The following is a 27,068-nucleotide window of genomic DNA, read 5'->3' as shown; positions in this document are numbered from 1 at the left end:
AGCACTGAGGTCCCTGTGTAAAATAATTATTGTTTTGTTAAAATTTATTGCAAACCTGCGGACCCAACTCAGAGAGAATTAGAACCAAAAAACTAAGAAAGCATAACAGATGGCAACGGCCATCAAAGAAGATTGAAGCTTGGCTAATGTCTTATCTACTGGCTCTAGTTAGCCAATAAGTGGACAGCAAATGTGTTTATTCCACCAGTGGGATAATACTAATAATAACAATAATGATAGCTACCGTGCATTTTACCTGATTCTTTGCCACCATCCAGACACCATGCTAAGTGCTTTTTGTACAGTATCAAATTTTAGGCACATGACAATCCTAAGAGACAGTATTAGTCTTCCCCTTTTACAGATAAGGGAACTGAGGCTCAGAGGATTAAGTCATTTACCCATACCGGTGAGGGTCAGAGCTGGATTCAAGCCCAGACATGCCTGGCTCTAAAGCCTGTGGTTCTTCATTACTATGTTCTGAGGCTTTTCTTCCTATGCCCTCTGTTTCCAAATGAATGAGACAGGGTTCCCTAATGTATTCAAACTCAGGATTCTCCTTTGGTAATTGCCAACAAGAAGATTCATTATAGCCTAAGATGGGGAAGGTTTCTAGGACGTAGACTTCTGCTAATCATTGGCAGCAAAACACGACCAGGGCATTTAGCTCTCAAATGGGGTTATCAATCCGTAAAGGTTTGATGCACCTTTGAATTGTACAAATTCAAACAAAGTCTACAATTATAAATTGATAATCTGTCCTCTCGACTTTGAGCCAAAGCTCCGCTTTCAACTGTACTGACATTTTGAATTAATCTAGCAGCTAAATATTTTCATCTGCCTCCCCAATATTTTCTAATTTTTAAATAGAAATTGACATGGAATTGGAAACTTTAAAGATCTGCTTGAAAACACATGGAATAAACTAATGTGACAGTAAATGAATTTTAAGTCTTTAGCTCTACTTCCCCAGACACATCCATATTATTGTTAGTTTAGTAAATGACACCACTCTTGGCATTTAAAGAGGAATAAATGAGGGTCGAGAAGAGGTGGGGAGAAAACATTTCACTGACTTTGACTTTGCTTAAGAAATACTAAGCAGTGCCAACTGATATCCACAAACTGGGACTAGATTTGGCACACATTCATCTGGCAAGACTAGATGTTGTTAAAATTCAGGCCTCATGTTTACCTAACAATTTATAATGCATTATCTTTAATGGTTTCTTCATTAAAAGGAAAAAAAAAATAGAAATGAAAACCAAAAACTGACTTGGCTGATTGCTCTTTCTTACATCGTGTACTTGTATCCTTCCCAAACCCTAATTGTTCGTGTAGCCCAAGCCCCTCCTGGCACCCACGTGGCTGGGTACAACCATAAGAGATGGCCGTCTTTTCCTTGAATAAAGCAGAGCTTGTCTTTAACTGTTATCTGCAGGGCTGGTGGGAACATCTATCAGGAAATCATAAAATAAAATATGAGGTTTGTTATCCGTCACCTGACAGTGAGACTTCGGCTATGTCCCCAGATCCTAAGAGAAAGGGTTTGGCTAACACAATGCTAGTCCTTCAAAAAAAAAAAGGGGGGGGCTTATTTCCTGCAGGAAATCAAAGAATGCAAAGACCAACTGAAAGACAGCATAGACGCTTGTGGCCAATATAGCTAAAGGCAATTACCAATCCAAGACAGGCAGCCTCAGGATAACTGGTTGACCAAAACTACTTTAACAAGAAAAATGTCAATTGGTGAGGCAAGTTCACATCTTTCCCTGGGTTTTCTTGAAACAGAAGGGATTTTGTCCAAGACTTTTTTTTTTTTTTTTTTGAGATAGGGTCAGAGAAAGAGGGAGAAGGGGAGAGAGAGAATCTTAAGCAGACTCCATGTTCAGTGCGGAGGCTGACACAACACTAGATTCCACAACCCCAGGATCAAGAGCTGAGTGTTCAACTGAGCCACACAGACCCCCTATTCCAAGACTTTTTATTTATTTATTTTTTTTAATTTTTTTTCAACGCTTTTTTATTTATTTTTGGGACAGAGAGAGACAGAGCATGAGTGGGGGAGGGGCAGAGAGAGAGGGAGACACAGAATCGGAAGCAGGGTCCAGGCTCCGAGCCATCAGCCCAGAGCCTGACGCGGGGCTCGAACTCACGGACCGCGAGATCATGACCTGGCTGAAGTCGGACGCTTAACCGACTGCGCCACCCAGGCGCCCCCAAGACTTTTTAAACAAAACCCAAGTAAACTATCTGGGTTTGGAACAACCCAACTGACATTCGATCCAGCCTTACATGTTAGGTAACAATTTGCATAGGATTAAATAAAACCAAGCTTCTTACTGTGCTTTAGCTAGGACACCGTGCAGGGCAGAAGAAGAGATTCGGGGAAGAGAGGAAAGCTCTGCCAGGTGTTACCTGAAGCTTCCTCCATCTGTGCACGTTCATGGGGTTCTCCAGTTCCTCCTCCAGGGCTCGGCATCGCGTCCTCTCCTTCAAGAATTCTCTTTGCATGTGAAAAAACTCCTGCCTGAAAAAGATGAACTTTCTTTTGCAGAGAAATTCTCCTCCCATTTGAAAATCATGTCTTTATGTGGCTATCTACACACTACATCTTACATAAAAAGTTGGAATGAGGGAGACTTCTGTGAACCAAGACCAGCCCCCAATCTGAGCCAGACACAGATGTTACCAATCCCTACAGAGAGCAGACTCCAGCTTTTTCTTTAATGAAAGGACCAGAGCTTCAGAATCATGATTCTGAATACCCAAGGAATTTAGAAGTGTATGGAAAGAACAGGGAGGAAGTAAATTATGAGAATTTTAATATACCTTTCAATGCTTCTAAATATCTCCATATAAAGAACAATATATCTTTTATGTTCTGCTTCAAAATACAGCACCTGACTGCAAGACACTGAGGCTCCGGTGTTAACCTGACACCAATCAGGGCGGTGCATTGTACCCGCCTGCACCCTGGAATCACCTGGGGGAGCCTTACAACCTATCTTTGCCTAGACCAAATCCCACAGGAATTCTGCCTTAATTCATCTAGCATGTTACTTGGGTTTCATAGTTGTTGTTGTGTTTTTTTTAATTTTTTTAGTGTTTATTTATTTTTGAGAGACAGAGACAGAGTGCAAGCAGGGGAGGGGCATAGAGAGAGAGAGACACAGAATCCAAAGCAGGCTCCAAGCTGGCAACACAGAGTCCGACGCGGGGCTCGAACCTACGAACCATGAGATCATGGCCTGAGCCAGTCAGACGCTTAACCCACTGAGCCACCCAGGCGCCCCAGGTTTCATAGGTTTTAAAGTCCTCCTGGTAATTCTAAGGCACAGCCAGGATTGAGAGACACCGAGTTGGGAGTGATATTTTACTTCATGTTCCACAACTACACAGATGGCTGCAACGGTCCTGAAGAGCTAGCTCTGGCTCAAACCTACTTCTCCAAACTGCAGAAATCTCCAGCTAATAGGTACTGTGCGATAGCCATTCGCAGTACCCTGTGAGCTGGCTGCCACCCTATTGAACAAGACGCTTTGCTGGGGGGCGGAGAAGAAGCAAACACTCACACTGATACGGGCAACAAGGATATTATTATCTGTCCTCGTCTGTTGTGGGTGTGCAGATTACTAATACCAAGCCATCTCTTTTACTTAATTGCTTCATTTAAACCAATAATACAACTTCCCCTCATTAGCAAGACAAACCATTAGAATTAACTGCACGATGTTCACTCAACAGGGAGCTCAGAACAAGCTGCTTAGAATTAAAAGCATATTTTTAACACTTCGATTATCTAGAGCGCCGTCAGACAGGAGGGCAGGAGTATTAGCTACTGTCACTGACAGCTTACTTTGTACTAGACCCTGCGCTAGGCACATTGTGTTTGTTTCCGTGTTTAATTTTAACTACAAGCCTAAAGCTCAGAGAAGTGTAATGATTTGCCCAAGGTCACACAGCTTGTGGGTGGCAAGTCTGAGATTGGAATTCATGCCTGCTTGCCTCCAATATCTTTCCCAAGTTGTCCTCCCATTGAAAAGAAAAATAAAATCTATTACCAACAAACCAGTCATACTGACAAGGAATGGGTAGAATTTGGTCCTTTGTGTATATAACAAAAATAACTCATGGCTGGCAAGTTTAGTGATGATCTTTGAGATCATTCAACAGCTACTTAGAACGAATCCATTTGTCTCCGAAATGTCAATGGTTGGTATCTCTGGTTAGTAAACTTATGAGTGATTTTCTAATCCCTTCTTTATATTTTTGCTTCATTTCCCACATTTTCTACAATGAATTTGCACTACTTTCATCACCTGAAATACGAGCGACTCTAAAAAAATAAAAATAAAAAGTATTGATCCATCCTGGATAGTGGCAACTTCTCTTGCTATTCCTGAATATACTCACTGCATCTAAATATCAAAACTATCTTCTAACTTAATTCATTTAAGAAGCAGATGCAAACCGTGTCCTTGTCCCAAGGTGGTCAAGGATACTGTTCATCTACAAGTCTGGGGGGAATAAGGATAGCTACTGAAACAACACCAGTCCTCTTATTTGGTTTCCTGCAATTGCCTATATAAAACATGGTGATGTTTTCCCAAAGGGGAAGTAGATCTTGTATAATGTAAGATTTAAGGCAAGAAGAAGGCACACTAAGCTAAAGTAAAAGCTGCGGAAGATAAATCAAGAGTGAGACATAAAATTTGGCTGCCTTCTAAGGAAACAGAGTTTTTCAAATCGTGATAAAATTACATTTTTCTCTTCTTTTCATTCTGTATATAATTCCAAGAAAAAAGATGTGCAAATGTTCCCAGGACCGAATGTAAATGTTGCTGATCCATTGCTTGCACACTGCCTTCTTAAAGGAAGTCTAAACAGCTCATTGGGGGAAATTATTTTCTGCATTGTAACTAGTTTGTCTGTGGTCTGTTTTCAAATTTCTTTTTTTTAAATCCAGAATACATTTCTAAAAAAATCTTTTTGCCCTCACTTATATTTCCCTGAGAGGAAATGAGTCCGTTCTTTTGTGACATAGAATGGGCACAACATAGATTCTGAATTACGGAAAAGCTGTTCTCATTATTCGTTAATAATGTCATCATATAAAAAATTATTTTGTACAACTTGAGAAAGACTTTCCATGACACACAAGCATGAACATAAGGTCATTTCAGGAGCTCCCCTCAGGCTACTGTGCCTCAGCTCTGAAAGGTCTTCTATTACCTGAGTTCATCAACATTTGCCACACTCCTGGCAAGAATCCCCTTTTCCCGGCGAAGTTTCTTAATCTCAAGTTTGAGAATTCTCATGTCCTCCACCTTCTGGTTGTACTGGCTCTCGCCTTTATTCAGCACGGACTGTTGGATCTTGATCTTCTCATAGAGCAAAGCCAATTCGTCATTGCGCCGGACAAGCTGAGACCCGAGAATATCTCTCTCGCTGATGACCTAGAAAAATCAGGAAAGGCATGGCTGTCAGGGAACAAAAAGTCTCACTTTACATTATGGCAGCCTCTTTCATTCTGTCAAAGATGTCTCAAATGCCCCTGTATGCTAGGTACCCAGTGGGCAGGGCACTGGAAAGACCCTGCTAGACAGTCAACACTGGGCTCCTTCCATGCATTTGCAGTCCCTTTGGAAAGAGAAAGGGTACAACAAATCATCAATCATCATCATCATCCAATTAATTCTTGGTCCATCAGTTTAGTTTTTTCCCAACCCATTATTTTATAAATATTAAATTTTTAAGTGTATTTGTTTATTTTGACAGAGAGAGAGAGAGAAAGAGAGAGAGAGAGAAAAAACACGCGCGTGTGTGCACATGAATGGGGGAGGGGCAGAAAGAGAGGGATAAAGAGAATCCCAAACAGGCTCTGCATTGTCAGTGAAGAGCCCAACTCAGGGCTCAAACTCACAAACCATGAGATCAATACCTGAGCCAAAATCAAGAGTCAGATGCTTAACTGACTGAGCCACCCAGGAACCCCTATAAATGTTAAAATTTGAATGACTTTATGATGGGCGAGCTCTTACCAGTTTCCACCACTCCTTACTGTCTTACACCGGTCAACTTCTCTTTTTTTCACTCTCCCAAATTTCTGAAAGCTTATTTAAGTTTCTTTCTTTCTTTTTTTTTTTTTTTTTACTATTTATTTTGAGAGAGAGAAAGAACAAGTTGGGGAGGGGCAGAGACAGAGAGGCAGAGAGAGAATCCCAAGCAGACTTCTCTGAGTTGTCAGTGCAAAGCCCAACCCAGGGCCCTATCTCACAAACTGTGAGATCATGACCAAGTCAAAATCAAGAGTCAGATGGTTAACTGACAAAGCCACCCAGGTGCCCCTGACAGTATGTAAGTTTCTAACTCCCTAATTATGCATTTGAGTTTCTAGCCCTGGAATTATGCCATTTTTAATTACAATTATATGTGAGCATTTATATTATACTAGAATGTAAGCTCCCTGAGAATAAGGACCTTATTTTCTTGTTGGTCAGTGTATCCCCAGTGCCTGGAGGACAGTAAATGCTCATAAATATGACTTGAATAATGAACAAATATTTCATAATTAATCAACAGAAGACAGATCTTCTGCTGCTGCTGCTGTTCTTCCAATAAATAGAATGTAAGAGCATAAAGAATGAGGATTCATGAAAAGCTGAATCACACAGTTGTGCTTGCTGATGAGGTCTGGTGAGGAGATGTTCCTACCTGGTCTAATTCCTTCTTCTGTCTCAGCCTCTCCCCATCGGCCTCAGCGATGATCCGCAGGAGCTTTCTCTCCTCCACTTCCTGCTTTTCAATGAAGTGCTTGGTCTCCAGAGCTTGTTGTCTGAGCTTCTGCAGCTCGGCCTGACAAAGAGCGAAAGGTACAGACAAAGTTCACTCTGTGGCAATACCAGCCTGGACTGCAGGGTCCAGGATCAGATGTAGAGTTGTTCTTCTTATACTTTCCTCTGATGTTTCACTTAATATGGCCTGATCACTCTCACAAGCAAAACAAGCTTCACACACACACACACACACACACACACACACACACACACACAGAGGCCTGTAAAGAAACAGCAGTGAACATTACAGTGGTCATGTTTATTCTATGAGTTGTGCCCTTGAGGGATTTCCATCATTTTTCTATATATGTGTAGCAGAGGCTTCATTGGTATTCAGCAGCACTTCTCTCACCAGCTAAACAAGGTGAGAATTCACAAAGAATAGTGCAGAGGAGGATGTAGGGGTATGGAGGGGTGAGGGAGGGTCTTTGCATGCATCAGCTCCTGTAATGGTCCTAACACCACGGGCATATCAACTGTAAAGATAAAGCCTACTGCAAGCAAAAATTAAATTAACAAAGATAACAACCAAGTGTCTGTCTTATAAAATGTCTTGATGGAACAGAAGAGATGTCATGGTGCAAAAAGATACATAGATCCTATCCCTAAGATGCTTCCAAGTTAGATGAGAAGATAAGATATACAAGTATTATATGAACATTAACAAGTCCAGGCAGCGATTTTTCAGTATCTTTATTAGCACACAGACAGTGAATGGATGTTATAGGAGGTTAGAGGACTATGGTTGTCAGGGAGACTTCCGGGGAGAGCTCAGATGAGGCTCTTGAGGTCACATGGAAATCGTAAGAGTGATGGAGACAGGGTGCCGTGGACTAGTCAGTTTCAGAAAGAAAATACCTCTCATCAAAGGACACATTCACTCCAATTCTGCAAGCATGTTTGTGACCTACAATATCTCAGGCATTTTGATACCAGGCATCTTGCATAGCTACTCTTATCCCCAGTTTACAAATGTGATCCGTAAGACTGTCTGTCTCAAAAATAAATAAACGTTAAAAAATAAAAATAAAAAAGGGCGTCTGAGTGGCTCAGTTGGTTAAGCGTCCGACTTCAGCTCAGGTCATGATCTCGCGGTCCGTGAGTTCGAGCCCCGCGTCAGGCTCTGGGCTGACGGCTCAGAGCCTGGAGCCTGCTTCCGATTCTGTGTCTCCCTCTCTCTCTGCCCCTCCCCCATTCATGCTCTGTCTCTCTCTGTCTCAAAAATAAATAAACATTAAAAAAAAACAAATGTGATCCGTAAGAGACTAAGAAAAGCAAATTAACTTGCACACGGTCACACAGCTAGTAAGTAGCAGAGTTTGGATTCCAACCCAGATCTTCTGATTCCAAACCCTGTACCCCCACTGCTATCACCACCCAATTGTTGTAAGTGAAATACAAGAATAAAACTTGAAAGATTCATCATCTGTTAGAAATGACAAATAAAACCACACCACAATGTGCAAATGCTATCTACTGAGTGAAAAGGGACATGGGAGTTTCTAATTCCTGCCTGCCCAGGGGTTAGAGGGAAGAACCAGTTGGAGCCTTGGCAACTGACAGATAAGTTCCTAAATGCAGAGACTTGTGTTGGGGGAAGGCATTAAACAGCCAAGCATGCAAATTGTAAAGTACCTGGTATGTTCACCACACAGCCAACATCCAGTGTGGCTGGATTAGTGTTAGGTAGGGAACAGCAGAAGGTAAAGCTGAACCAGACTGGGAAAGGTTTTGTGTGCCACACACTGGACAGAGTCTACAATGGGGAGCCACAGAGGGATTCATATTAAAGGAAACAAAAGTATGTCTTTGAGAGGTTCCACTTCCACATGGGAAGGACAGGTTTTTATCACAGACGGGCTCAGCACAAAAAGTAACAAATAAGAATAGAGCTCTGTTATTACGCATGCCTGGAAACACAAGGGGGATGACAAGATGATAGTAAGGCTCCAACTTTTCAATGGTTTGCTGGCTGGCAAATGACAGTGAGAAAGTAATAAATTTTTCCTTCAAGGAAGTATTGGGAGCCCCACCACCACCACCACCACCACCTCCACCCATCCAGAAAGTTCACTGGGATGACAGAAAGCCCCATATTTGCAAATGCCTGTGACCCAACCCAACTCTAGTTAAGTTGGACTCACGAAGGCTAAGAGTCATTAACTCCATACCTCAAGCTTATCCAAACAGTAGAAGATACTGCACACCTAGTAATAGACGGGTAATGTCACAAACTAAAGGCATCCGGCTACTGTGAAACCAAAGGTTTCTTTTATGACATTTCGTTTGTTCATTCATGAATATGTTTTTGGTACAGGGATAAGCAAAAGCAAATATTTATTGAGAAAAGATCTGGTCTAATACTTACCACTTTGGCAATCCTGTTGGGAAAGAAAGCAAAGAACCAGCCTCTCTCTTTCTTTAATCAGTTAAGGTGACAGTGAAGGCAGCCATAAATACCTGTTTGGCTCATGTTTTCTTTAATAAAACTTTTATTTTCCCAGATGTGCAACATTCACTTCCCTGTTCCTAAGTGCCAAGAGCTGATCGGAATCCATCAGCAGAACAAAATGAAACCCCTGTTATATTAAAATGCAATCAACGGTGTGTAAAAGTATCTGTCTGAAATGTAAAACCGTTCACGCGTTTGGCATTGCTGTGTGTTTTTTTTTCCCATAATGTATCAAAATTCTGAGTGGTCTCCTTATGTCATAAATTTATGGGCTGTAAACAAGATGTGGCATTAGACTATGGCAGCAAATGTTAACATCAACAAAACACCTTGAGCCTAATGCATTTAGCAGCTATAAATCTGAGCTGTCTCACCCAGGAAAGATGGTAACAATTGCTGGGCTCCCAAAAGCCCATCAAGCAATGTTCTAGGTGGGACCTGAGGTATCCATGTCTCTGAAAGTGTTACCAGTGGTATGAAGTTGTAATTGTAATGCAATGACGGGACACACCCTTTAGTCACTGCCTCCACAATCATACGGTTTTGTGATAGGTGTTTACGGAATAGATATCATCCAATTTGGCTGCAGGTATAAATCATATCTCAAGAACCATACTCACAGGTGTTTCACCCATTCGTACATGATCCCAACATTCACTGGGTTTCACAGAAATCATCTGTTTACATCTAAGACTAATAGGACCACCTAAAGTTTTCTAGTCGTGAGAATAATTAGGCTTTCTTTCCCTCCCCCTCTCTGTCTATGTGGCAGCTCCCAACCAGGTCACCCTAGAAAGTCCACTAAGTAAAAGGATAAGGTGCCCTGAAGCCAGTTGCTAATGTGATGCTGGGCTCTGGACATAGAGAATCTGCTGCTGAATTATTCACCAGGAATCAAAGTGCTGTCAGACTGATGTGGGATGATTTGAAGGTGACGAGGCAGAATCAGGGGCTTGTTAGGACACTCCAAATGAGATGGCTCCGTCAGCACTGATGAAACAAGACTGGGACAGAATGGGCAGATGAACGCACATGCAGCAATGTCTCAGAGGACTATTGACATTCTGTCATAACCATAATGTGCTGACAATGTCTAGAATCCTGAGAAGTCAGTAAGGCCTGGGAGCAACTGAAAAAGGAAAAGAAATATGGAAGGAGCAAGATGTTTCTTTTGAGGGGGGATGAACGGGGACAAGGGTGATCCATTATGGACAACTCTTTGTCATCTTGGAGAAGTAGTAAATTGGGTTGTCCTGTCAAAAGGCGTATCACGGTCTAAAACACAGGCTGGGGCTTGCCCTTCCAGGAGGAATTAGGTGCCCACAAAGCTTTGTAGAGCCCAACAATAATAGGCTAAACGTCACTTGGAGCAAAGGTACTAGAAAATCTGCCCTTCCCTCCAGGGTTTTGGTTTGCGAACTTCAGATGCATGAAATCTAGAGACCTGTGTGAAACGTGATTCAAATATGAGGCTACAAAGGCAAGAGGCTGAAACTCCATATTTGAGCTGTCATGTTTTTCTAAAGAATGTCAAGCAGGCCTAATGGTAGGCCAAAATTATCCAGCCGAAGCACCATTGGATAACCTCAAATAATAGATTAAGCAGACATCCTTTTTCTGTTCCTCATTCTTGCCTCAATGGCAAATGCCAGGGAAAAAAAGTCACCCTGGTTTCATAGGAAGTCCAAAGCAATCAATCACCTTTCTATAATCAACGGTCCAAAGCTATCCAGACCTGGATTCCCTGTTTAGAGCAGACTCTCTAGGGTAGAAGCCCTTTAATCATCTTTCATGTTCGCCAGCTGCCAGCTGTGCTGGTACAGGATCAAATACCAGCTCTATTGCCCTTCATTTTATTATGACGCTTCTTTGGAGCTGTACATGTATGATGATGGAGGGCATAATTGAAACAAATAATAACCAAGTCAAACTCTAGGGAATTAGGAACAATTGATCTCTTGCATAGGACATTGCTTTATCTAAAGCAGAATTTTATAGAAGGCAGTTTAGCTCCACCTTGGACCCCACTCATAGGGTCATAATCTTTTGAAAAGAGCACTAGTTGGGAATACTAACTAGTAAGAGATGAGGATCAATGTCATGATGTACCAAATAGAGCTACACTGAAGCCTTGCTAACATGGGTCCATGAGGCTGATGGGTGAAGCACTGTTTATAAAAAGATTCTTCCGATTCATTCAATGATTAATAAACCCGTCCCACTACAGGCTCCAGGGTGAAACAAGCTACCATCTACAAAACTATTCCTTCGAACAAGGAGAACAGGGGCAAAGATGAAGGATATTTTCCAATTTAAAAATATATATTTATATTTCTTTATATGGAAATGCATTTAAATGCAGATTTGTTATAATTTTTTTAAGTAATTTATTTTTTATTTGGATTCAAGTTAGTTAACTTATAGTATAGTATTGGTTTCAGGAGTAGAATTTAGTGATTGATCATTTATCTATAACATCCAGTTTTCATCCCAGCAAGTGCCCTTTTTAACACCCATCACCCTGATTCAGCTCACCCCTCCATCAACCGTCTGTGTTTACTCTATAGTTAAGAGTCCCTCATGGTTTGCCTCCCTATTTTTATCTTATTTTATTTTTCCTCCTCTGCCCCTATGTTTTGTTCCTTAAATTCCACATATGAGTGAAATCATATGATATTTGTCTTTCTCTGACTGACTTATTTCACTTCATCCATGTTGTTGCAAGTGGTAGGATTTCATTCTATTTGACTGCCGAGTAATTTCCATTGTATATGTATCTCACATCTTCTTACCCATTCATCAGTTGATGGACATCTGGGCTCTTTCCATAATTTGGCTATTGCTGATAGTGCTGCTATAAACATTGGGGTGCATGTGCCCCTTGGAATCAGCATTTTTGTATCCTTTGGATAAATACCTAGTAGTGCAATTGCTGGGTCATGAGTAGTTCTATTTTTAACTTTTTGAGGAACCTCCATACTGTTTTCCAGAGCAGCTACACCAGTTTGCATTCCCACCAACAGTGCAAAAGGGTTCCCCTTTTTCACATCCTCATCAACATCTGTTGCTTCCTGAGTTGTTAATGTTAGCCATTCTGTCAGATGTGAGGTGGTATTTCATTGTGGTTTTGGTTTGTATTTCCCTGATGATGAGTGATGTTGAGCATCTTTTCATGTGTCTCTTAGCCACCTGGATGTCTTCTTTGGAAAAGTGTCTATTCATGTCCTCTGCCCATTTCTTCACCGGATTATTCTGGTTTTTTGGGTGTTGGGTTTGATAAGTTCCTTATAGATTTTGGATACTAACCCTTTATCTGATATGTCATTTGCAAATATCTTCTCCCATTCCGACGGTTGCCTTTTAGTTTTGTTGATTGTTTCCTTTGCTGTGCAGAAGATTTTTATCTTGACTAGGTCCCAGTAGTTCATATTTGCTTTTCTTGTCTCCAGAGACATGTCTAGCAAGAAGTTGCTGTAGTCGAGGTCAAAGAGGCTGCCATTTTCTCCTCTAGGATTTTAATGGTTTCCTGTCTTACATCTTCCATCTTCCAACCATTTTGAATTTATTTTTATGTATGGTATAAAGAAGTGGTCCAGGTTCATTCTTCTGCAAGTCACTGTCCAGTTTTCCCAACACTGTTTGCTGAGAGACTTTTTTCCATTGGATATTCTTTCATGCTTTGTTGAAGATTAGTTGGCCATACATCTGTGGGTCCATTCCTGGGTTCTCTATCCTGTTCCATTGATCTATGTGTCTTTTTGTGCCAGTACCATACCATCTTGATGACTACAGCTTTGTAATAACAGCTTGAAGTCCGGAATTGTGATGCCTCCATCTTTGGTTGTCTTTTCAACATTATTTTGGCTATTCAGGGTCTTTTCTGGTTCCATAAACATTTTAGAATTGTTTGTTCTAGCTCTGTGAAGAATGCTGGTGTCATTTTGATAGGGATTGCCTTGAATGTGTAGATTGCTTTGGGTAGCATAGACATTTTAACAATGTTTGGTCTTCCAAAGCATGGAATGTTCTTCCATTTCTTTGTGTCTTCTTCAATTTCTTTCATTAGCATTCTATAGTTTTCAGCGTACAGATATTTTACCTCTTTAGTTAGGTTTATTCCTAGGTATCTTATGGTTTTTAGTGCAATTGTAAATGGGATCAATTCCTTGATTTCTCTTTATGTTGCTTCATTATTGGTGTATAGAAATGCAACAGATTTCTGTACATTAATTTTATATCCTGCAACTTTGCTGAATTCATGTTCAAGCAATTTTTTTTGGTGGAATCTTTTGGGTTTTCTACATAGAGAATCATGTCATCTGCAAAGAGTGAAAGTTTGACGTCTTTCTTGCCAATTTGGATGCCTTTTATTTCTTTTTGTTGCCTGATTGCTGAGGCTAGGACTTCCAGTACTACATTGAACAATAGTGGTGAGAGTGGACATGCCTGTCATGTTCTTCACCTTAATGGGAAAACTCTCAGTTTTTTTCCCACTGAGGATGACATTAGCTGTGGGTTTTTAGTACATGGCCTTTATGACGTTGAGGTATGTTCATTCTATCCCTACTTTCTTGAGGGTTTTTGTCAAGAAAGGATGCTGTACTTTATCAAATGCTTTTTCTTCATCTACAGAAATGATCATATGGTTTTTACCCTTTCTTTTATTAATGTGGTATATCACATTGATTGATCTGCAGATATTGAACCACTCCTGCAATCCAGGAATAAATCCCACTTGGTCATAGTGAATAATTCTTTTAATGTATTGTTGGATTTGATTTGCTAGTATTTTGTTGAAACTTTTTGCACCCATGTTCATCAGAGAAGCAGACGCTCAACCGACTGAGCCACCCTGACGACCCAAGAAAAAATATTTTCAAAAAGAAATTAAAAATTCAAAAAAGGTTTAACAATAAAGAAAATAAATAGAATAACAAATTTGCTCTTTCTGTACCCAAGAAAGAAAAAGAAAAGAAAACAACATAAACAAAAAGAGAAGCAAAGAAAATGAACAAACAAAAAGAAACCCAAATGAAGCTAGATCCAGTTTCCCCTTAGAGCTGAAACATTGCAGCACACTCTGAAATGTAGACAAAGCAGGTGGAAGGGATTTGTGCTGGTCTTCTGGACGAGGGTCCTGCTACTCTGGTTCAGGCCAACATGCCCTAGTGGAGATATGCCTGGAAGGTGTAGGTGGGCGGGGCTTGGCGGAAGCAATTTCGGCCTCTACTAGATGGTGCTGTGTTTCTCTCTGAAGTCTGATACCACTGGTATGCAGGGGGGTGGGTGGAAGATGGCATCATCCCGTCCGCTCCTCCCCTGAGATGGGAACCCACAGCCTCTGCTGTTCAGGAGGAACTCACAGAAAAATGTCCCAGGCTTTTATCAGATCCCTATCCTTAACCTATCTTCCCAGTGCCACAGTTCTGTGTTTTATTTCTGGCCAATGGCTGGGTTTCGAAACACCAAATCTTAAAAGGCCCAGCAAAACTCAGACCGCTCCCCTCCTCTGGAGGAGAGACTCACAGAAAGCCCTTCACCGCTCTGTCCCAGAAAAGTAGTCACACAGTGCACACCCAGTCGCTGGAGTCTATTGTGGCACAGAGCAAAAAGCTGGGACCAGGATATCATCCATCTGTGGGCACCACTGTTCCCTGAAGTTGAATTGGCCACTCAACAGCTCCTGGTGGGTCTTTTGTCCTTGGGAAGGCAAAAGAAAAAAAAAAACCCTCTTCAAAATGTACAGTAGGAAGTGGGGGGCAATCTCTCCCAGTGCAACCCAGGGGATCCCTGCACCACAGAATCTCCCACAAATCCTACACTAATTCAATCCCCACCACTCTTTCTCTCTCTTCCTGACCACTCCCTGCCAAAGGGTTCCCTTCCCTACGCAGCACCACTGCTTTCCTCTCCCCCAATTCACAGCTCCAATCCTTGTTTCTGTCACATTCTCTCCCTCCAATTGTGTAGATTGTTTTCATAATCCTCAGACCGATATCCTAGTTGTTTAAAATGATTTCATGTTGATCTAGCTGTATTCGAGGGACAAGGCAAGCTCAGGGTCCCCTTACTATTCCACCATCTTAAGTCCCTCCTCCTATTCCTTTTGTATCATAATCTAGAGTGGGAAGATCAAGTCTTAGGTAAATATCAATTATCATATCTTTTTGTAAAGGCAGTTTTGTTATATTTTAATCTTTCTCAAACCAAATGTGCCTTGATTTAATATAGTAGTTTTATTTACACGAAGACCCATCATTAAGTTGACAAAACCCATTATGAAATTCAGAGTGTATATTCAATCTATGGCATCTTGGAATCAAGGAAATTTGGCATTAAAGCTACACATTTTCAATATAGAAACTATCTTTGAAAACAAATATGTGCAGAAACCAAGACACCCAGTCTCTCATTTGCTATAGATAGTTCCTGCAAGTGGCTTATAGACATCCATGAGTATTCTGCGTATACATTTTCAAATGAAAGTGATACTTTCATACTCTTAGAAGTTCCTTTTTAATTCTTCAGTCAAATGGATTAGAAGGGAAATCTACTGGATTGGATAGGAAAAGGAAAATACATTAGGTTTAGTGAATGTGTATACTAAAACATATTTGGTTCATGGATTTGAAAGGGCATAATTATTTGGTCTGTATTCTTGGGGAAAGTCTTTATGTTATATTGGTAGACATATAATGTTCGAAGTTAGTAGATTTAAAAGGATATGTCTTAGTAGTAAATATAAAGACAGAGGTGATGCTCTGGAGGAGTGGCTAATGCTAATGCAGGTAGAAAACTCAGATGCACATAAAGCAAACAACTATTAGGAGCAGAGGGACAAAATCTCGCCAGCACCACCTTATGGAAGGTCCAGGGAAGAGTTTGGGAGGGTTGGGTATGGGTGTTGGACTGAGGTTATAAATGCAAAGGGATTGTAGCAAGCCTGCAAGCTCCAGGACTTCCTAGGCACTGCTGACCTGCTAGTTTCTCTTCCACTGATGTGATGATAGCAGTATAGGTGAAAGGGGTGCTTATGCGTCTCCATTGGCTTCCTCCTCTGCTCTACCTGGGAGCACTACCCATACAGAAGCCTGACCTGAAGGTGTTAGAGTTCACCCTCCTGGTTCCTCGGTTGTTCTCCCTGCACCTTTTTGCCTTCATTGAGCATGGAGCCTGCCTCAAGTGGGCCAAAGAGGTAGTCTATTGGTCCATCACTTTTATTATAAGATCTGTACCTTCAAAGTTTCCTTCTCCTTTTCTATCCGCTGCTGTTCCAGATGTAACTTCACAAGTGCTGACTCTTTGGCTGAGATTTCTTCTTTCAGCTGATCTACCTGATGGGTCATAATCTTTAATTTTCTCTTCATTTCTGTTATTTCATCCTAACAAAATGAAAGGAGAAATGTTTGAAAGTGAATTAAATAGACATCACCCTCTGTATAGAAGTTCAATACATAGTCAAGAGCTTTTAAGGGAGGTTCTCTCAAAACAATGGTCTCCTGGACAATCACCACCAGGTTGTTGTTCTTTGTACCTTGTGCCCATCAACCTGAAAGTACTTTGTAGCATTAACTCTCAAAATATTCTCATGAGATATATACAAAGTATGCATAATGAACAGTTCACACACACATACACACACAACACATACATACAACACACATACAACAAACATATACACAACACACACATTTTATTCTTCATTTTACAAGGGAAGAATTGGCCCAACAACAAACATTATAACTAAGAGATTACAAAGCAAAGATGTGCAATTAAATGACAACAGGATGCTGCTCCCCTCTCAGCCATGGTAGCTATTAGCAGTTTGAAAAATTAGAAACAAGAGAATGGCAATTCTACATAATAATTAAAAGCAGGACCATGATCTTCACATTGTATCAAGTTGTGTCATTTCTATTTCAAATAATCTGATAGTTCTGCACAAACTGATCCTTCTCTCTCAGGTGAATGCCATGAGATTTCTTGCTTGCCTTGTTCTAAATCCTGCCATTAGGATAACAGAAACTGCTTTGAACCCAGGAAGGGGAGGAGTCAAAACATAAAGACAAAAACATATTCTTTACCTGAGCCTCAACTAGATTTTTGCTATACAGATTCCTGTCTGACCTCACCGCTTCATACAGGTTCTGTTGCTGTTTTAATTTAGTTTCTGATTCAGCGATTTTTTTCCTGTAGTCAAAAATCTGCATTTCACGGATTTTTATGTCTTCCATGTTCATGAGAACCTGGGGGAAAAAGAAGTATAGGAAAATGGTTACATAGCCAATCTGTAATTATCAGTTCAGGACAAACAGAGATTTTGATCTAAGGGTAGCTGGTAGAAATGTTAGCAATCGGGAAATCTGACTGTAGTTCTGATCACTGCAGTGCAACACAGAAATTCAGCCCAGCTGATTAGGGGCAAACATACATTTTATCTACACCAGAGTTCTGCTCAAGCATGAAGGCTTTAGCAGTTATTTTGTGATCACAAGAGGAAAAAAATTCTTTCAATTCTGAAAACCTCTCCTGAACACCCACCCACCAAAAAAAGAAAAAGAAAAAGAAAAAGAAAAAGAAAAGGTGCAGGTTTAAACAGATCTTCACATGGAGCACTAAGAAAGATAAGAGATAACTTAGCTGTTTGGCCACACTCACAGCTTTATAAATTTAACCACGAAAAAGAAAAGTGGCCTTTGGACATCGATAGCAATCAAAGCACTGTCTTGCCAATGTCAAACTCGCTCCATCAGGGAAACTCAAAGGATTTCATAAAAATGCATTCTATTGTGCACAAAACACTTCTAGGAAAGATGAGATACAAGATAACTGCCTCTTTTTTGCAACTATGAAAAACCGAGGCACAAAATTCCACCGTGAGCCAATGCTTCTCAACAAGCAATCCATACAATTGAAATTATATAATCATGACTCTTAGCTGCAGTGTCCACAGAAATTGATTTTTTAAGGACAAACTTCTTCAAAAATTCCTTCAGAAGAAAAACTTTAGCAAGGAAGACTGAATCAATGGAATGATGGTCTAGACAAAAGCTAGAATATATAAGGGGAAAATTCTTCAGAAGATTTTTACTGCATTTCAGTGGCGTTATTTTAATTAATGGTTATAACTAAAGGAAAGAAACAACAATGTGACAGAGAATAGAAAGAAGGACATGTCCATGCAGTAACATGGCCAGAGAAGTTTTCTCTGAAAAGGAGGTATTTTATCTAGAACCTAAAGGTCAAAAAGTACTTACACCTTTGACATACTCATATTCATTACGACTCAGGTGTGGGTTACTTGTGAGCAACATGTTCCCAAGTCATTGCACTACAGAAGCCTTTTATTCCCCCATGTGGAGTTAGTATTCCAGAAAACACACTCCAAGAAACAATTCTAATGTCTTCCCATCAGAGTTAATGATGCCTAGTGTTTAATATATTTATCCTTTATATCTTTAAATAAACACCGTTCAAAGTTTTCTTAGAAATATTTAAGGAAAGGGGCACCTGGTTGGCTCCGTTAGTTAAGCCTGCAACTCTTGATTTCAGTTCAGGTCAGGATCTCCCAGTTTGTGAGTTCGAGCTCGGCATTGGGCTCTGCACTGATAGCACGGGGCCTGCTTGGGATTCTCTCTTTCCCTCTCTCTCTGCCTCTCCCCAACTCTCTGTCTCTCTGTCTCTCTCTAAAAATAAATAAATAAACATTTAAAAAATATTTAAGGAAGGATGGAGTTAAATTTTAGTAAAAGCCTTTTCAGCGTATATTATTTTATACTATTTTTTTCTTATTGGTTCTATTTATTTGATATACTTACTAATAAATGTTTCCTTTTATAAGTATTTTAATTTCATGTGTTTATAAGTAGTCCCATGTGCCATAATTTTAAATAAATGCATCAACGTGAATTTTTTTTCTTTTACTTATTTACTTGGATCTTCCTTCTCTCTTCTACCCATATCAACCCCTCATTGACACATAAAGTAACCAGGTCAACAATTTAGTATGTGTTCTTCCACATTTTTCTTTGAATTCTACATATATTCAAGTCTTCTAGCATAATAATAATAACAGCCAATATTTCTCAGGTACATTCTATCATTTAATCTTTACAAAAAATCCTATGAGATACGCATTATTAATCACCCTCATTTTACAAGGAAAGAAATTTAAGTAAAAAAAAAAAAGTAATATCACCCACAGCTCTTCAACTAGTAAATATACAGACACAGGGATTTGTTTGTCTTCCTTTGTCTTGCTTTTTTGGGTTTTGTTTTTATTTTTTAGCAAAATGTAATCTCCTTATACACATTTTGTGCACCTTGCTTTTTAATCTCTCGATAATATTTTGGGGAATCATGTGGAGTAGCTCTAATTCATTCTCTTTAAAGGTGGTTTAATGCCCTCCAGTGTGAGTGAGACACTATACATTCAGCTCTTCCCTTCTGAGGGGCCTTAGTTTGGTTTCCACTTTTTTGCTGCTCTGAACCCTGCTGAAATAATCATTTCTGTACATGTGTCCTTATGCTCCTGTGTTTTTACTTCTGTTGGGAAGGATTCCCAGGAGTGAAATATCTGGTTCAAAAGACGTATATGTTTTTAACTTTAATAGATATTGATAGATTGATTTCCAAAATGGCTGTAACGCTTTCCATTTCCATAGTGCCAGCAACAGTTTTCTTAACAGAAAACTATCCTCGCAGTTTCAGGACAAACCCTCTTTGGTCATACTGGATGATGCTTTTAATGTACTGTTGAATTTGGTTTGCCAGAATTTCATTTAGGATTCTGCATAAGTATTCACAAGTGATCTAAGTCTCTAACTTCCTTTTTCGTTCTATTTCAGTATCAAGGTTTCTGCTAGTTTCGTAAAGTGAACAGAGTACCTTTCTGTTCACTCTTTCATCCACTCACCCATTTATTCATTCACTCAATAAACATGTATTGAGGACTTATCTATGGCAGGCACTGTAAAAGCACTAGTGATGTAAAGAACCAGAAGACACATTCCCTACCCTCAAGTTCGCCTCTGCTGAGTGACTCCACCACAAAATGGATAACCAAGGTACAAATATAACCAGGACATGTATAGGGTGTTATGACAGGTTCAAACACTGGAAGGTTAATGGATAGTTTCTAAGAATGGTCCTACATATATTTTCTAAGCAGTTAATATTTGGGATTTAGACAATTTGTGGGAACTACCTCTTCCTTTTTATTCCTCAACCATCCCAACCAAGGACTCACCTCAGACCCCAAGCTCTCTCCTTGGCCTGGAGTCTTTATTCATTATCACTGCAGAAGGCATGGGTTATACATCACTAGAGCAGTGCCCATCAGTATTACCCCAAAAGATACAAAGTGCATGAGCAGCACTTTTTCGAAAGTTATAGAGCCTGAGAACTATTTGATTCTTAAAAGTCTGAAGAAACTCAATTATAAAGTTATTAGGCCCTCTGTGAGTGTTGGAGCTTATTCTCCCTCATTTTTTTTTTTTTTTTGGTGGCCATAGCTATTGATTTTTCTATGTTTTCTACTTCTCCTCAAGTCAAACCTTGATGTAGGTATGTATTTTTGAGAGAATTGACCATTTCGGCCATTTTTTTAAATTTATGCCACTAGATTTGTACGAAGTATTTTCATATGCTTTTATAGTTTTATTATTATTAATTGCTATCATCCACTCTGTGTGGAAAGAAAGTATCCCAGGGGCGCCTGGGTGGCTCAGTCGGTTAAGGGGCCGACTTCGGCTCAGGTCATGATCTCACGGTCCATGAGTTCGAGCCCCGCGTCGGGCTCTGTGCTGACAGCTCAGAGCCTGGAGCCTGCTTCAGATTCTGTGTCTCCCTCTCTCTGACCCTCCCCCGTTCATGCTCTGTCTCTCCCTGTCTCAAAAATAAATAAACGTTAATTTAAAAAAAAAAAAGAAAGAAAGTATCCCAAAGTAAGAATGTATACAGACAGTGGTGAATGGTTTCGATGGTTGGTTGAGGATCTAGAAGGAAATAAATTAGAAAATCTGAGACAAGGAGGTCTGGGGAAAAGGCATGTGGATACATCTGAAATGAATGGAAAGCCCATTCCTTCTCCCCTCATTTCTTTGATCCATATCTGCAGAATCTATAGCAGGCAGTGTTTTAAGGTACCACCACAGTAACGAAAATGTGTAAGTTAAAAATAAATGTAAAAACCTAAATAAGATATCCATTAGATCAGTTATTTGTTTGACTTTAAAAAAAGAAAAAGCACTACTTTAGACTAAAATTTAGCCTTTCTATGGACATGATTACCCTCTTTGGGATCAGTGAAACGAATGGATTGAAAATACTTTGAACAGCATCATCAGCATTCAGAATATCAAGCTGCACATCAGAGAAAAGAAAAAAATCGCTTGTTCAATCGCTTTGAGATATAACAAGAATAATCCTTTGCACAGACAGAAGAACACTCCAGAAAAAGGATGCAGCCAAGGGCATTTCTTTTGGAGGCATCAGCTGGCAGGGTCCATCTTTCTGCACAAAACAGTGCACAAAATCACAGTGCACATGCTTCTGGATTGTTAAAGCTGGGAGTAATAAGAACCCATCGTGATACCAAGATCAAAGATATTTTAGTTAAGTGACAATGGAAAAAAAAGGAAAAAGGAAAAGACAATTTACAAAGCAATTTAGTTCTGAGGGTTGGAACTCGATTTTTTTCTATGGAAATCAAACTGATGTCAAATCCTGAAAATTCATAAAATGTGTGGGGTGTTAAGTAGGAGCAAAACCTTTAGTCAGCAGATTGTCCCCTGTTGAAAATGGCATATCAGAGAATATGGGATGCCAGCTGTGGGACTGGAGTTTAATTAATTGATTACACTTTTAGATACCTCATACCAACTCATGAGATAAATCCCACACAAATATAGAAAGCTTTGTTACAGCCAGAGACTTGGAGATCCTGGCCCTCATAAGCCTACTTCAGACTAGCCCAGAAAATGCTTACAGTGCACTATGAGGGTACAATTCCAGTTTATAACCTACTACCTTTTCTTTTTCTGTTAAAACAACCTGCCAATAGAAATAAGAGTGAGATAAAAATCAATAATGCATGCTGGAAATCTGCAGCATAGTCAAAACATCATATAGACTAAGGCAGGATAAGAAAGTAGGTCATTGAATTTGGAACCCTTTAACTTACATTTGATGAAATATCAGTATAATAAACTTCTCCAATAAGTTTTTCTGACTCAATGTCAATGGTTTGAATGCTGACAATGCCTTTACCTTCATAATGAAACTAAAAAACTCACTCTCTAAAAAAAAGCAAACAAACCAAAAAAACCAAACAAACAAAAACCCTATGTGGCCAGGCACGTGAGATTTTAAGTCTTCTCTATTTTTCTTGCTTTCTTATTTTATCTTCTACCTTAAATTTAGAGAGGCATATCTATGTGTCTGTTTTTAACAACATATTACATTATGTCATAAAATGAGGGATAGAATAGTATCTACCTCAGATGGCTATTATGAGGATTTAAGTGAGAAGATACATATATTTACACCATCATCTAAGTACCCAGCATATCATAATTTCATCATTTAATAAATAATAGATTTTTGTGACAGGTTAACATTATGTCCTATTCTATAATATTAGTACTTAACAAATTTGATGTTTCTATGGGTCAAATTCTGTTCTGCAGGAAAGCAGTAATCCCTTGTACACTAATTTTATTACAACAGAAAAAGCTTATAATTTGTGTATGTCCGGGGTTCTATCCTATGGAAGATGCTCTTATAAAACTTCAAACTAATATCAAAGAAACAGGAGCTTCATTTCATCATGAAGTACCTATTCAGTCAACAATATTTCTTTGATCAACCTTTGCTTTCCTCATTTACTGCTAAGCCCTTGAAAGCACATTATTATTCATGCCTTGGAACTTTGTGCAGGAGGGTTTTGCGTGAGTGACACTGTTACAGGCAAATAAGCAGAGCATTAAGGGACATGTAGGTAAGCATCCATTGTGAAAGAATGCTTTCTGGCATATAAAATGTCTGGGAGAGGAATGGCCAGAAGTTTAATATTTAAAATGAAAAGGGAGGGGTTCTAAAATGAGTTAAGTGCATAATGTGCAAGATGGGTCACAGATTTAACTATTAACCAGGAATGGTTTTACCCAGAATTTACAAAAGTTCAGTAAATATGGTGGACCACAACTCACAATGCCATTCCTAGTGCCTCTCGACTTATCTGAATAGTAAAATTTGGGAGTGCAGCAGAGGAGAAACCATGAGGATAAAAAGTGCTGAAACGTTGGACTAGGTTATCTTATGGTTCTGCAAATATTCACTCCCTCTCCCTGTCCCCACCACCTCAGTGGCAAGAGTCTATCTCCCCTTGCTGTTGAGATCAGACATGTGACTTGCCACAGCCAATGGGATGTCAAAGGACATTAGGCAAGTAGAGAGCTGTGAATTGTGCTTGTGTGGGTGGGTTTGTCCTTTGCTTTCCTTTCTTTCTCCATGAGAACACCATGCATCCTGAGAATCAGAAACATGTAGAGCAAAACCAGACCCAATTCACAGCCTCAAGCCAAGTACAGGCAAGCCTAGCCTCGATCACCTGACTCCCACTCAACTGCAGATGTGTGCGAAATAAGTGCTTATTTTTGCACTCCAGGGAGATTTGGTGGTTCTGTATTATGCAGCATTATTATGGCAAGTGTTGACTGAGACAGGCACATAAGAAAAGGTTTGGGATTCTGAGCCATCCAATTCTGGCACAGAAAAGGATCTTCTGCCTTGTTTGCAAATGCCAAGTAAAATTAATAAATGTAATGTAGGCCTTTTAGTATCTAAGATTTCACCTTTTTTTCTCTAAATGGAAAGAAGCAGAAGGCAAATATCACACTGTTTTTGCAGCCCAGAAGGCAGAAGAGACCGTGCCATAAGTCACTCATAGCTAAAACTGCCAAGGATAGTTCAGGTAAGATTGTCCATTATGGCAACATGTTTCAAATGAATTTGAAGTGAGGGAAGGCACATAATGATAAATATGTTATTGAGGGGCGCCTGGGTGGCTCAGTCGGTTAAGCGTCCGACTTCGGCTCAGGTCATGATCTCACGGTCCGTGAGTTCGAGCCCCGCGTCGGGCTCTGTGCTGATGGCTCAGAGCCTGGAGCCTGTTTCAGATTCTGTGTCTCCCTCTCTCTCTGACCCTCCCCCGTTCATGCTCTGTCTCTCTCTGTCTCAAAAATAAATAAACATTAAAAAAAATTTTTTTTAAATATGTTATTGAAGAAGAATTTAATGTAAGTACCTATAAGTAAGTCTTTGAGTAGTTAATTCAGATATCTAATTATACTTTCCATCCATCTTTCAAAAAATATTTGGTACCTATTTAGAAAATAAGTAATACGAAGAGTTCAAAATCAAATATCAACCCTTCTCCTATGCACAGGGATAAAATTAGGTCAAACCATATAAGTAATTTTGCATTCTGTTTTTGTCAGATTCATATTGTGAACATGTTCCCTATTTCTAAAACTACTTTTCAAACACGTGGTTTTCATGGTACATAATATTGTCTCATATAAATGTAGCAGAATTTATTTCAAAGAATGTTCTTTTGTAAAACTCTTTGCATTTTTATTTTTCCATAGATTGAGTTCTTACAAAAGAAATTGCTGGGTCAAAACTTGGAACAACATACACTCACTCCAGAAATAGATAAAAACATCAGTTTTGTGACATTATCCCCAGCCCCTGATATCAGTCCTCAACTCCCTATCAATAGAATGCATGAAAGGGAGTTTTCTGTTTGTCTGAATGAGTGAGGTATGTGTGTGCGAGTGTGTGTGTGTGTGTGTGTGTGTGTGTGAGTGTGTGTAACAGTAAACAAAGAAAGAAATATGGGGAGGAGCATATTTCTTATATGTATTAAGGACACACGGGACCTTAATAAGAAGTCTAGAAATGACTGGAGTTGCCATAGCAACATATATAAGGCTATCAGGGATTAAGTAAGAGACAGAAAAATTGCAGTTAATAAATAATATTTTAAGAACTGTGCTCAGATGATTTAGTGATATATAAGCTTATGCGATTAAACATCAGAAATTGTGAAAAACAGTTACCAGCAAAACTTGGCACTTTTAGAGGCAAACCATAAGAGATTTCTAAATACAGAGAACAAGCTGAGGGTTGCTGGAGGGGAGTTGGGTGGGGGGATGGGCTAAATGGGTGATGGGCATTAAGGAGGACACTTGGGATGAGCATTGGGTGTTGTATGTAAGTGATGAATCACTAAATTCTGCTCCTGAAACCAATACTATACTATACATTAACTAACTTGGATTTAAGTTAAAGAAAAGAAAGAAAAGAAAAGAGAAAAAATAAACAACAACAAAAAACTTGGTACCCTTACCTTTTACAAGGAAACAGAAAAATATATAATCCTGTATTAAAATCAGTGGCAGCATTCTTTTTATCACTTGTCATGTATCCATCTGTTTAACACACACTTTATTGGTGCCTAGTATTTACCAGCACACTGCAGGTGAAGAAATGAATGAGGTAAAGACCCTATTCTCAAGAGCTCTCTGTAAAGTAAGAAAAACAAATGTGCAAAGAAAATACTCGAGAAGATGATAAGTGCCATTCCAGAGATATCAACAAATCCGTAAAGTAGAGGTCAGGGCAGGCATGACCCCAGAGATGAGCACTTGAGCTGGGTATTGAAGGATGAAGAGGAGTTTTCCATACAGAGAAGGGAAGGAAGGATTTTCCAGGAAGAACAAAGAGCTTGGACTCTGTCTCATAAATCACATACCAATTACTTTGTCTTGCATGCGTTATAGATATGTGTCCAAATACTGACTCACTCTACCAGGGGGGACCAAGGCATCCCTGGGTTAGTCCGCTGCAGCCCTGAGCAGTTTCCCCCTAATTCCCACTAGCTATAGACATATTATTTTCTACATGTGCTAAAGATGCACTGCCCCAGTTGCTGAGAAGTGACAGAGGTTTGTAAGGCTGGGGGTGATACTAAGATCACATCGGAATTTTTAACAGCTAGTTTTGATAGTGTGATGGCAGCCAGGAGTGGAGAGAGATTGATCATCAAGAAGGTGAAGTAGGAAGCTGCGACAGATTATATGTTCAGATATATTTACTGTCTCACCAGACAGTGCCTCTCTCTTAGAAGGATTTATACTCCTATCCAGGGATGTTGGGCTTGGCCACGTGACTAGCTTTGGCCAAGGGAATATGAATGGACGAGCCCTGCGCCCTTCCCTTACCAGCAGAAGCTCTGAGAGCATCACAAGGTTCACTATTACTCTGTTTTCCCTCTGTACGAGGCCAGCCTGAAGTGAAGATGGCATGAAACAGGGCTGCAGCTGACCCTCAAAGGCCATTGATTCGAGCAAAAGATAAATCTTTGTTGCTATAAACCACTGAAATTTGCGGGTTATTTGTTATAGCTTAAGCTGACGGATGCAGAGCCTAATGGGCCAGCCCAGGCTGGAGAATACGAGTTCCTGAACTGACAGCTGGTCGTCTCCGAGTCAGGAAATCAATCAATGGCGCTTGTAAGATGATTAAGTCAGAAGAGAAATGCTGTATACCAACGGCTCCCAGTCAGGGGTATGAGAATCACCGGGGGGATCTTTTACAAGGAAGACACGTCCAGCCAGGGCTTGACAGAGCATATGCATTTGTGTTCCTCCAAACTTACATTCTACAAACATCTGCTCGGCATTTATTTAGTCTAAGCGGGAAGAAGCTGA

The 27,068-nt window shown here is 39.9% G+C and overlaps 1 protein-coding gene across 4 annotated transcripts in view; it reads right to left on the bottom strand.

Moving 5' to 3' along the window:
* The window catches only part of CFAP58 (cilia and flagella associated protein 58), a 106,089-nt gene that overhangs the window by 51,297 nt on the left and 27,724 nt on the right, over positions 1 to 27,068 (bottom strand). For all 4 annotated transcript variants that reach the window (XR_009252569.1, XM_058697697.1, XM_058697700.1 and 1 more), the window contains exons 10-14: positions 17,376 to 17,537; positions 16,527 to 16,673; positions 6,718 to 6,858; positions 5,236 to 5,459; positions 2,419 to 2,530 (exon numbers count right to left, since the gene is read on the bottom strand). Coding sequence is in view for 3 of the 4 variants with exons in the window: in XM_058697697.1 (XP_058553680.1) it covers positions 2,419 to 2,530; positions 5,236 to 5,459; positions 6,718 to 6,858; positions 16,527 to 16,673; positions 17,376 to 17,537 (786 nt within the window). In the remaining variant the exon portion in view is untranslated. The remainder of the gene's footprint in view (positions 1 to 2,418; positions 2,531 to 5,235; positions 5,460 to 6,717; positions 6,859 to 16,526; positions 16,674 to 17,375; positions 17,538 to 27,068) is intronic.

Source organism: Neofelis nebulosa, chromosome 13 (genome assembly GCF_028018385.1).
Source record: "Neofelis nebulosa isolate mNeoNeb1 chromosome 13, mNeoNeb1.pri, whole genome shotgun sequence".
Classification (NCBI taxonomy): Eukaryota; Metazoa; Chordata; class Mammalia; order Carnivora; family Felidae; genus Neofelis; species Neofelis nebulosa.
This window is presented reverse-complemented; position numbering and strand designations above follow the sequence as displayed.